General features: G+C 49.1%; 2 protein-coding genes and 1 non-coding gene across 13 annotated transcripts; 1 reads left to right on the forward strand and 2 right to left on the reverse strand.

The window, feature by feature from the left end:
• The first annotated feature begins 731 nt into the window (after window positions 1-731).
• Window positions 732-6,958, forward strand: LOC123857065 (uncharacterized protein C11orf98). 9 transcript variants are annotated; one of them, XR_010406825.1, is made up of 6 exons: window positions 732-1,416; window positions 3,057-3,284; window positions 5,781-5,905; window positions 6,007-6,103; window positions 6,429-6,526; window positions 6,610-6,651. XR_010406825.1 is itself a non-coding variant. In XM_064576295.1 (6 exons), exons 1-6 carry the CDS (start codon window positions 1,029-1,031, stop codon window positions 6,717-6,719), a joined length of 1,014 nt encoding a protein of 337 aa, XP_064432365.1. In that variant the 5' UTR covers window positions 760-1,028; the 3' UTR covers window positions 6,720-6,958. The 9 variants fall into 9 exon arrangements, 8 of the variants coding, with proteins under 8 accessions (XP_064432365.1, XP_064432364.1, XP_064432366.1 ...); XM_064576295.1 differs by lacking the exon at window positions 6,007-6,103 and adding an exon at window positions 6,233-6,297 and having other exon boundaries at window positions 760-1,416; window positions 6,610-6,958; XM_064576296.1 differs by lacking the exon at window positions 6,007-6,103 and having other exon boundaries at window positions 762-1,178; window positions 1,257-1,416; window positions 5,781-5,976; window positions 6,610-6,958.
• Window positions 1,644-5,574, reverse strand: CSKMT (citrate synthase lysine methyltransferase). Of its 3 annotated transcripts, none has more exons than XM_064576301.1 (4): window positions 5,439-5,574; window positions 5,058-5,149; window positions 4,829-4,961; window positions 1,644-4,666 (listed from the first exon to the last, which is right to left on the reverse strand). In XM_064576301.1, the coding sequence occupies exons 3-4, from the start codon at window positions 4,893-4,895 to the stop codon at window positions 4,011-4,013; spliced, it is 723 nt and encodes a 240-aa protein (XP_064432371.1). In that variant the 5' UTR covers window positions 4,896-4,961; window positions 5,058-5,149; window positions 5,439-5,574; the 3' UTR covers window positions 1,644-4,010. The 3 variants fall into 3 exon arrangements, with proteins under 3 accessions (XP_064432371.1, XP_045749455.1, XP_045749456.1); XM_045893499.3 differs by having other exon boundaries at window positions 1,644-4,744; XM_045893500.3 differs by having other exon boundaries at window positions 1,644-4,744; window positions 4,829-4,980.
• On the reverse strand, window positions 5,229-5,377 carry LOC123858111 (small nucleolar RNA SNORA57). Its single transcript, XR_006794069.1, has one exon. It is a non-coding gene; the product is annotated as a small nucleolar RNA SNORA57 (small nucleolar RNA).
• Window positions 6,959-10,949: the final 3,991 nt, after the last annotated feature.

Below are 10,949 nucleotides of genomic sequence, written 5' to 3' on the forward strand. Positions count from 1 at the left end.
CGCATCGGGCTCCCTGTTCGGCAGGGAGTCTGCTTCTCCCTCTGGCCCTCCCCCCTCTCATGTGCTCTCTCTCATTCTCTCTCTCTCAAATAAATAAATAAAATCTTTAAAATAAAAACAAAAAAAGATTTAAAAAAAATCTTTTAAAAAAAGAAAGTAGGGGCGCCTGGGTGGCTCAGTCGTTAAGCATCTGCCTTCGGCTCAGGTCATGATCACGGCGTCCTAGGATCGAGCCCCGCATCGGGCTCCGTGCTCGGCGGGAAGCCTGCTTCTCCCTCTCCCACTCGCCCTGCTCGTGTTCCCTCTCTCGCTGTGTCTCTGTCAAATAAATAAATAAAATCTTTAAAAAAATAATAAAAAATTAAAAAAGAAAGTAAACTTGTTGTTTTTCTCATCATGGTATACCCTTGCACCCCCCACCCCCTGCCAATGAAAACTCTGAATTTGGAGTAACATACTGAATTCTAGTTTGGAGAAGAAAGCACCTTTTAGTTGGGTATCTCTGGGCAAGTCATTTAAGTTCTTTGTGCCCACCCAGGGGGATCTGGATCAGGAAATAGGGCTAATGACAGTATCTATCTCATAATTATAGAATAATTAAATGAGTTTATATATAAAGCATTTAAAACAGTTCCTGGCAAATAGTTAACACCATATGAATATTCGTTAAATAAGACACAAAGAAACATGTCAAATTAGGAGACCCAGTAAGCAAAGGAATCAGGAAATTCTAAGTTTGTTAGCAAAGCTCTTCACTCACAAGGCTTTCATCCAGATGCCCTTGTTGAATCTTATCCCTCCTGCCTTTCCCAGTGTCACCCAGGGAGTGAGGAGACATAAAGCTCCTATTCCACCTCTTGGGATTTTCCCCTCCCCTGGAAGGCCCATAATCTCCTAGCTTGTCATTCTCTTCTCAGAAGTGATTAAGGGGCCAGGCTCCAAAGATTAAAGGAGCAGTCTGTGGAGGGTACTGAGCAGGGGTACTCCACTTTGAGTCTAACCACTCTGTACTCTAAGAATTAGCACCCATGGCCCTTGTGCCAGGGAGCAGTGAGGATGGCCCTTGGCCTAGAGATAGCCCAGGCTCCTCCCAGCACCCGGAAAGTCCTCAGCTGACCAACCCTCTGTGGATGGACGGAGGAGAAATTGTCAGGGTTGAAGGCCACCAGGATGTTCAGGTTAGTACTTCTCCACCCTGTGTCCAGCTGCTGGCTCATCCTCCAACTTGGTCCAAGCACCCTGCTATCCCGATTCAGGTTGTCTCTCAAAAGACCCACCTGCCCTCCATTGTGGTGGAAGCCTCGGAGGTGAGTGAAGACGGCGGGGAGCTTGGTTGGCCGCATGAGGAACTGCTGCTGTTCACCGATGAGGAAGAGGAGGCCGAGGTGTTCTTCCAGGACCAAAGTGAAGAGCCAGGTGAGGGAGGCAGCTGCTTCAGCGGGGCCGTTGTGACCTGGGTGTTCTGGGCAGGACTGAGATAGGAACCTCAGCTGTGTCCCCCACGCCAAGCGATACAAGCATACAGTAGGTGCTTAGTAAATGTAGTGGGGAAAAAAGTAGAGGTGGAGAGAAAAGTCAAGGTGTCTGGCAAAGTTGAACTTCAGAGGGAAGTTCAGAGGTCAGATGGGTCTGAGGGTGATGCCTTTTAATTATTCTTTTTTTTTTTTTTTTTTTTTTGAGAGAGAGAGAATGAGAGAGAGAGAACACATGAGAGGAGATAGGGTCAGAGGACGAAGCAGACTCCCTGCTGAGGAGGGAGCCCGATGCGGGACTCGATCCAGGGACTCCAGGATCATGACCTGAGCCGAAGGCAGTCCCTTAACCAACTGAGCCACCCAGGCACCCGCCTTTTAATTATTCTTAATGTTTTAAAATATTCACATTGTTTGGGGAGCCTGGGTGGCTCAGTTGGTTAAGCGTCTGCCTTCAGCTCATGATCCCAGGATCCTGGGATCGAGTTCTGCATCGGGCTCCTTACTCAGTGGGGAGCCTGCTTCTCCCCCTGCCTGCCGCTCCCCCTGCTTGTGCTTGCTTTCTCCCTCTGTGTGTGTGTCAAAATCTTTAAAAAAAAAAATTCACATTGTTGTGGGGGAAAAAAGGTAATAAAATCATCCCAAATCAACTACCCAGAGATAAGTTACATTTTGGATGCCTTTTCTTCCAGACTTTTCCCCATGTCTGATACTGTTCTAGAAGCTTATATATTAGCATTTACAGTGTGCTAAATGCTTTTATCTCATGATTTTCAGAACCCAGTGAGGGAGATCCTTTCATCCTCATGAGGAAACAGGCTGTGAAATTAGCCTTTTTTTTTTTTTTAAGATTTTATTTATTTTCAGAGAGTGAGAGAAAGAGCACAAGCAGGGGGAGCGGAAGGCAGAGGGAAAAGCAGGCTCTCTGCTGAGCAAGGAGTCCGATGTGCGGCTTGATCCCAGGACCCTGGGATCATGACCTGAGCCCAAGGCCGACGCTTAACGGACTGAGCCACCCAGGCGTCTCAAAGTAGCCTTTTTTTAAAAAAAGATTTTTTATTTTATTTAGTTGACAGAGAGAGAGCACAAGCAGGGGGCATGGCAGAGGGAGAGGGAGAAGCAGACTCCCAGAAGCATCAGGGAGCCCGATGTGGGGCTCAATCCCAGGATCCTGGGATCATGACCTGAGCCAGATGCTTAAGAGACTGGGCCACCCAGGCACCCCTGAAATTAGCCTCTTAATTATAATTGCTGTATTACTTTTTTCAATAAGAAAAAAATACACAAATTTGTTTCATCTTTTAAAAAGTCAGTAATAGATCAGGAATACTTTTCATTCTTTTTTTTTAAAAGATTTTATTTATTTATTTATTAGAGAGTGAGCGAGAGAGAAACAGCATGAGAGAGGAGAGGGTCAGAGGGAGAAGCAGGCTCCCCGCTGAGCCGGGAGCCCGATGCGGGACTCGATCCCAGGACCCTGGGATCATGACCTGAGCCGAAGGCAGTCGCTTAACCAACTGAGCCACCCAGGCGCCCGGAATACTTTTCATTCTTAATGGGCTCTTCCACTCCTCTCTCCCCCAGGCTGGACTTGGAGCCCACTGGACCCCAGATCTCCCTCAAGAACCTTTAACCCAGAATTCAGCTGGGGGCAGGACCAGGGAGAACAAGAGGTCTCCTGGATTCCTGAGGACACAGAGTATCAGGAAGCCTCCAACCCCTGTTCTCTCTGGAACCCAGCAGCCAGCTCCCGTGTTTGTAGAAGCTGCTTTGTGGAATATTCACATCTCCTGCCTCCCAGGAGCTTTGAGGGTAAGTATTGTTCTGTCTCCCTTCACATTTCAGTGGTTTGTTATGAGGCCCTTCTATCGGTTCTTTCAGTCTTCTCCTTTTACAGGTGAGGACAAGAGGCTTAGGGGTGAGGCCACTGGCTCACACAAGTCAGTCAGTACTGGAATTTGGATTAAGAACCCCTCTATTAAAAAACTCCTCCAACAGGGGCACCTGGGTGGCTCAGTCGGTTAAGCACCCAACTCTTGGTTTTGGCTCTGGCCATGATCTCAGGGAGGAGCCCTGATTTGGGCTCCGCACTGGGCATGGAGATTGCTTGGGATTCTCCCTCTGCCTCTGCCCCTCCCCCTGCTCGCTCGCTCTAGAATAAATAAATCTAAAAACAAACAGACAAATCCCTAAACTCCTCAAACAAACAAACAAAAAACCCCACAGAACTCCTGTGTTTTTAGGAGTTCCAGTTCGTTGGGGCTGGGGAATGAGCCACTGCACCTTCTCTACTCAGCACTCCGTCTTGTGCCTGGCATTGCTAAATGCTCCACGTTTCACCTATCATCATATGTAATCCCCTAACTCCGGGTATTATTCCTCCTTGCTGCCAGAGCATGAACTGGGGCACAGAAACATTCAATACTCTGTGCTCCCAGCTAATAAATGTGGAGGCCAGGCCTCAAATCCTTGCCTCCCAGCCATCTTACAAAGTTGAAAAGCTACCCAACAGGAAAATTCGGGTCAGGACTGAAGTCTTTAATGAGAGCCTTGAACCAAGTAAGCGAAGTAGGTGATGCCCCCGAAAGGGCCTAACTCCTGCACGGTCACAGTCCAGCCTGGGGACCCTTGCTCCAGGCAGGGCAGCCGCACATCAGGGTCCTCATCTGAGAACTGAATCAGGGTCCCCTGCGGGCTTAGGACCCTGAGGCACTCTGACAGAAGCTGGTAAGCCCTGGGCAGACCACCTCGGGAAACAGCATCCCAGGTGCCCTTATCCAGCACTAGCTGGAAGGAGCCTGAGGAAGCCACTGGCTCCAGGTTCTGGGCATCAGCCTTTATGAAGTGGAGTCGGGAAGCAGGATGCCCAGGACAGAGGGGTGTTTGGCCTTGACCACCTTCCAGGAGACTCTTCATGTGGGCAACAGCCACAGGAGAGAAGTCCACCCCCAGCACATCCACGGGATGTGGGCACTTGGTGTAGAGGCCTGTACACAGGCTGGAGGTCCCACAGCCTACGTCCAACACCCTCGGTGGGCAGGCAGCCCGTGCCTCCTGCAGCAGCGGAAGTAGCAACCCCTGGGCTTCCTCATACCCAAAGAACCAGTCGAACGTGGGGACGCTGCCCCTACGGGCATCGGCATGGAGCTTATCCCAGAGGCGACGGTCGGCCAGGCAGCTACCAGCCAGGGAGCCTGTGGACACGAGTGGAGTACGTGTGTCACCCAGCGCCCAAGTTCCATCAAAATGCTGCAGAAACGGTGCTATGTACCCTGGGGTTTGAAGAATCACAATTTCAGGGACTAGACTCCCAGGTCACTAAGAACCCTCCCTCCCACTCTGTCCACCTTCCCTACCCGCCAAAGCGCGGCGCGCCCCAGCCGCCAGGGTCGCCACGTGGAGGGTTCGGCGCAGCGCGGCCATCTGGAAATCCCGGCAAGGTCGGCCAGAGAACCTTCTGCGAAATGTCGCCCGCACTCCCGCAGGAGCCTGAGGTCCAAGAGAAAAGCTGCAAATTCCGCTTTGTGGAATAATGCTCACAGCCTCCCTAACCACCACCTCGGAAAAAAGGACGCGGACACACACCTAGTAGGGTAGGAACGGCCTTTATTGTTTGCAACGGGCAGTGAAAGAGGAGGGGACACGACAGCTCCGGCTCCAGGGACGGTTCCAAGGACCTGAAATCAAAGGAGAAGGCTAAATTAGCACACCAGAGAGGAGCCTGCAGAACCCTGGTTCCGTCACGCTTCTCGGAGCCCGTGTCCCGGCGTTTGAGGATAGAACCGGCGGACTAGAAGCCGCGGGCACCGAAGACATGACGCCGAGGGGGCCGGAGCCCTTTCCCTCTGCCTCCGTACATTACGGGGACCGGGACCGCACACCCGACCGCCGCCAAGAAAAGGAGGGTGCGCAGGCCTCGCCCAGAACCCCCACCCTCGCACCCAGCTCCGCAACCGAACCACGTACCTCCCCGAACGCCGTCCCGCGAAAGACACGGGACCCCGCCGAGCGCCTTTATATAGCCCTCAGGACCCGCCCCCGAGCCGCGATTGGCTCGCGAAGGCTGAGGGGCGGGGCCGGCACTGACGCTGCGCAGAGCCAAGACGCGGTGGTGGAGCCAACATGGGCGCTCCCGGCGGAAAGATCAACCGGCCGCGAACGGTGACTGTGTGGGCGCCCCGACTTTGTTTCCCCATGCGTCCTGGAGCCCTCTAATCTCGCCAGAGATGGGAATCTATGGGCTGGAGTCGCCGGGTGCGGGGTCCCGGGTCGCGGCTTCCGTCTGATTAGCATCTTCCTCCCCCTTAGGAGCTGAAGAAGAAGCTGTTCAAGCGACGGCGGGTGTTGAGCCGGGAGAGGCGACTGAAGCGCCGGGTGATCGGGGCTGTGATAGACGAAGGGCTGATCACGCGGCACCACCTGAAGAAGCGGGCGTGAGTGCCAGACCCTCTTCGCTTTGCTCCTCCCCACCGAGTCCCCCTTCTCCTTCCTGCCGAGCTTCACCGCAAGTATCCCCTCTGCTTTCCGTGCGCAGTGACTTTTATATAAGCAGCGTTTGTGTCTACACTTCGCTATCCTGTCACAGGACCGGTAGCTCACAACCTCTCTGGGTCTTGGACCCCACTGAGAATGTAAGAACTGTCGACTCACCCACCTCCCCAAGTACCATTGTACGTCCACACAGATTTTTATAAATAAATTTAAAGCACACACAGGACGCCTGGGTGGCTCAGTCGGTTAAGCGTTTGCCTTCACCTCAGGTCATGATCCCAGGGTCCTGGAATCGAGGCCTGTATCCGGCTCCTGGGATCAAGTCCTGCTCCATGTGAGAGAGCATGGGGGCGGGGGGGGGGGGGGAGAGTCAGAGGGACTCCCCCAGAGACCTTTTCAATAGCCAGAATCAACCTACCTTGGTTCAGGTTAAACTGGATATCTTTGCTCCTACCCACCCTTCAGGTCCAGTGCACGTGCCAACATTACTCTCTCTGGGAAGAAGCGCAGAAAGCTCCTCCAGCAGATCCGGCTGGCCCAGAAAGAGAAAGCTGCCATGGAAGGTGAGGCCGGGCGCAGAGGTGGGGTAAGGGGGCAGCCTGGATTCGTTGGGGTTCTTTAATGCTTCCTCTTTCTTTTTGGTCAGTGGAAGCCCCCACAAGGCCAGTCAGGACTAGTGAACCACGGCCCAAGCGGCAAAAGAAGACAAAAGTCTCCCAGGATGTAGACATGGAGGACCTTGAAGATGATAACTGAATCTCTCACCCCTTCCACCAGAAGATTCTCAGCTGGAGCCAGAAGGACTCTGGTTGTTTCAGAGGACTTTGGAGAAAGCATTGCCCCTTTTGATTCTCCTCAGACTCCTCTTTCTTGACGCCCTAGTGACCTGCCCCAGAGGGATGTGTTGAGAGGAAGAGGGTGGAGAAAAAAGACTGGAGAATGGGGCTCCCTCGCAGTCAGCTCCACTTTTAATAAAGCCCTAGAGTTCTCACAGAGAGGCGTGTGATTTAATGTGGGACCGGGAATGGGCCACGGGAATTGGGCTATGGGTGTGGAAACAAGACAATTAAGACCCGGGAGCTCACTTGAGCTAAGGCAATGAGAAGCCTGGCTCTGTGATGATCCTATCTCCCTAGTGGGTGACACTCCCAACTCTCCATTTCTGACAAAAATTCAGCTTATTGCAGAGATGGTAGAGGAGATAAGGGTCCTGATATCAGCCCTGCCACTGCCTCTGTGTGACCAGAGGGGGCAAGTCACTTTATGTTATGTTTGTCTCCACTTCCTTTGCTGGATTTTATAAATATATAATTTATTTTTAAAGATTTATTTATTTTAGAGTTTGCAGGGTGGGGGGGCAGAGGGAGAGGGGAAGCCAACTCCCTGCTGAGTTCAGAGCCCTACAGGAGCTCCATCTCACGACCCTGAGATCAACTCTAAGATCATGACCTGAGTGGAAACCAAGAGTGGGGTGCTTAACTGACTGAGCCACCCAGGCTCTGGTGCAACCCTACTGGATTATATTTTTAATTTTTTTTTTTAAAGATTTTATTTATTTATTTGACAGAGAGAGACACAGTGAGCAGGAACACAAGCAGGGGGAGCGGGAGAGGGAGAAGCAGGCTTCCCGCAGAGCAGGGAGCCCGATGCGGGGCTCGATCCCAGGACCCCGGGATCATGACCTGAGCCTAAGGCAGACGCTCAATGACTGAGCCACCCAGATACCCCTTTAATTTTATTTTAAGTAAGCTCTACGCAGGACTGGAACTTGTGACCCTGAGATCAAGAGGTGCATGCTCTACAAACCAAGCCAGCCAGGCATCCCAGGATTATACTTTTAATAAACTGAAAACCAAGCATTATTTTTCCCATTTAACATTCAGAACTTCTGTTGGATGCGAGGGCTGGGATGTTTAAAGTTAAAAGCTGCCTGTGTGGAGGTGTGTTCAACAGAGGAAAAGCATATTCTGTCTGTCTTGTTTAATCAGTGCAGGCTTCCTGGAAGAGGGAGGGTTTGGGCCCGTGTTGCACCTCCCAGCCCAGCTTCATATTTTGAATATTTTGAATTTCAAACCTTCAGTAGAGTTAAGAAATTACTACAATGAACCTTTACATATGCACTGAAATGCACCAGTGTTTATCATTTTCCTACACTTGTTCTATCTCTATGCACTTGCAAATATGTATGTGTCTATTTTTGTCTTTGCTGACTCATCCGAAAGTCAATTGCAGATGAGATTTTACCCCTGAGAACATTCTTCTATATAGCCAAAATACTATTGTCACACCTAACACATTCAACATTGGCTAATACTGAGTTTTTCATATTCTAATTTCCTTAGTTCCAATAATATTCTTTTTTTTTAAAGACTTTATTTTTAAGTAATCTCAACACCCAACATGGGACTCAAATTCATAACCCCAAGATCAAGAGTCAGACATTCCACCAGCCAGGTGCCCCAGAAAAGACATTTTTAATATTTTGGTATACCCATTCATAATTTTGTTCTACCCCTGTATCTAAGGCAGAAGGAGCTGGCTGTGTTCAAAGAAGTTTCTGTATCTGGCATTACGCTGAGTCTTTTAAAGTGATCTTTGTAAAACATGTGTGAGATAGGAGACATCATACCCATTTTACAGATGGGGAAATGGGCTTCAAACAGTTGGGTCACTGTCTCGGGATTACATTGCTGATAAATAGCAGATATGAATCTAGATCTGTCCAACACCAAAACAAGGCACTTTTAGATTATGAAATCCTTAAGAGCAAAGACCACATAACAGTCTCATTGCTAGAGAACTTATCTGGTTCAAAAGTCCTTTTACAGATCAAAAGTTGAGGCTCTGAGATGGGAAGTGTCGGGTCCAAGTTTGAGGCAGTGTTAGGAGCAGAAATTGTCTCATATTACTGTTCTAGAACAGATTTTGCTAGTGAGTAGTATATACACTTTGTAAGTGATTGAACTTCTAAAATGTAAGAACAAAAAAAGAGCCATAATTAGTCATTTAGCTTTTAAAACACAATCACTTCAAAAGTGTTATTGGAAAATCGACCTCCATGCTTCAGAGCCAAAATATAGCAGGAAGACAAGAGTTGGGGATAAAGAGGAACAATAGCTTTATTTTTATTTATTTATTTATTTTAAAGATTTTATTCATTTATTTGACAAAGAGAGACACAGTGAGAGAGGGCACATAAGCGGGGGAGTGGGAGAGGGAGAAGCAGGCTCTCCCCTGAGCGGGGAGCCCAACGCGGGGCTCGATCCCAGGACCCTGGGATCATGACCTGAGCTGAAGGCAGATGCTTAATGACTGAGCCACCCAGGCGCCCCAAACAATAGCTTTATTGTTTTGCTGGGCAAAGGAGCCTGCAGCAAGCTATGGCCCTCAAAAACTGTAAGCCTACCGGGAGGAAGGGGCTCAGAGGAAGGTGCTGGGGGGTTTTATAGGTAAATACAGGCTCTAGCTGGTTTCTACAGGAATTGTGTAGGTGCTGACAGCCTCCTTAGTCCTTTTCAGGGTGGTACCAGGTTCCTGAAACAAAAGGCTAAAAAAGGAGGAGAGGAGGTTTGCAGGAGAGGGAAAAGTTTACTTTAAAATCAAGCTTCGCAAAAAAAAAAAAAAAAAAAATCAAGCTTCGTGGAAGCATTAGTGCAGTCATTTTGACTTTTGTTCAATTCTATGTTTTTAAGTGGTTTCAAAAGTACCTTCAGGAACTGCCATCTGGTATTATTCTAACTCACACTTCCACTGAGAGCAGTAAGCCTTCTGGCCTCAGAACCAATTTTCCTTTTCATTCATTCAACCAACTACTAAGAACCTACTACAACGTGCTAGGCAAACACTGTTGTAGGGGATGAGGATATAGTCTTCAACAAAATAGGGAAAGTTCCTGTTGTCAAAGAGCTTCTTTTCTGGAGTTTATTCAACAAATAAGGAGCGCCTGGGAGACTCAGATGGTCAAGAGTCTGCCTTCGGCTCAGGTCATGATCCCAGGGGCCTGGGATTGAGCCCCGCATCGGGCTCCCTGCTCAGTGCAGAGCCTGCTTCTCCCTCTCCCTCTGCCATTCCCTCCACTTGTGCTCTCTGGCTCTATCCCTCTCTGTCAAATAAATAAATAAAATCTTTAAAATACCATCAACTTGGGGCGCCTGGGTGGCTCAGTTGTTAAGCGTCTGCCTTCGGCTCAGGTCATGATCCCAGGGTCCTGGCTGGGATCGAGCCCCGCATCGGGCTCCCTGCTCAGCGGGAAGCCTGCTTCTCCCTTTCCCACTCCCCCTGCTTGTGTTCCCTCTCTTGCTGTGTCTCTCTCTGTCAAATAAATAAAGATCTTAAAAAAAGAAAAAGTGAGAGATTATATATTTAAAAAAAAAAAATACCATCAACTTAAAAAAACCCCACAAATATAATAAAAGTAGTGAATGCTTATATAGTGCTTACTTAACCATTGCAGGCACGAAGCGCTATACAGTGAATAATGTGGGGAACAAAGGCTAAAGAAATATAGAAAAAAATTAAACCTCCTTACAACTTATAGCCCATTGACAAGTACTTGAGACAGGCAGAGTGACCTTCCTCCAAGAACTCAACTGCTTCAATGTTAATACTTTGCTAGAGGCAAAAGGCAACCTTTGTTTGACATTAGCAACCTTTGTTTGACCGGAGCAGTCCTGGATCCTCTAAGTCTCCTTTAACATATGAAACTCCGTTTGGAAACGTCCTTCATCTCTTACCCTCCCCCCGCAAGATACATGTTAACAATCATCCTCCAAGCATATGAGCCACTAATCTACATCTGAAGGGTCTCATGACTAAAGTTTACTAGACAGTAGTAAATGACCCCTCAAGGTCCTGGAAACCTTAGAGACTTACGCTCTCTCCCTATCCCCCTCCCAACTTAAAAGTATATAATCAGTCACTCCTCACAACCCCAGTGCAGCTCTTTCTGCCCATGGGTCCTGTCCCTGTGCTTTAATAACCTTTTTT

The sequence above is a fragment of the Mirounga angustirostris genome, unplaced genomic scaffold (genome assembly GCF_029215605.1).
Source record: "Mirounga angustirostris isolate CCGP_5_RB_7025 unplaced genomic scaffold, mMirAng1.0.hap1 SCAF_13, whole genome shotgun sequence".
NCBI lineage: Eukaryota > Metazoa > Chordata > Mammalia > Carnivora > Phocidae > Mirounga > Mirounga angustirostris.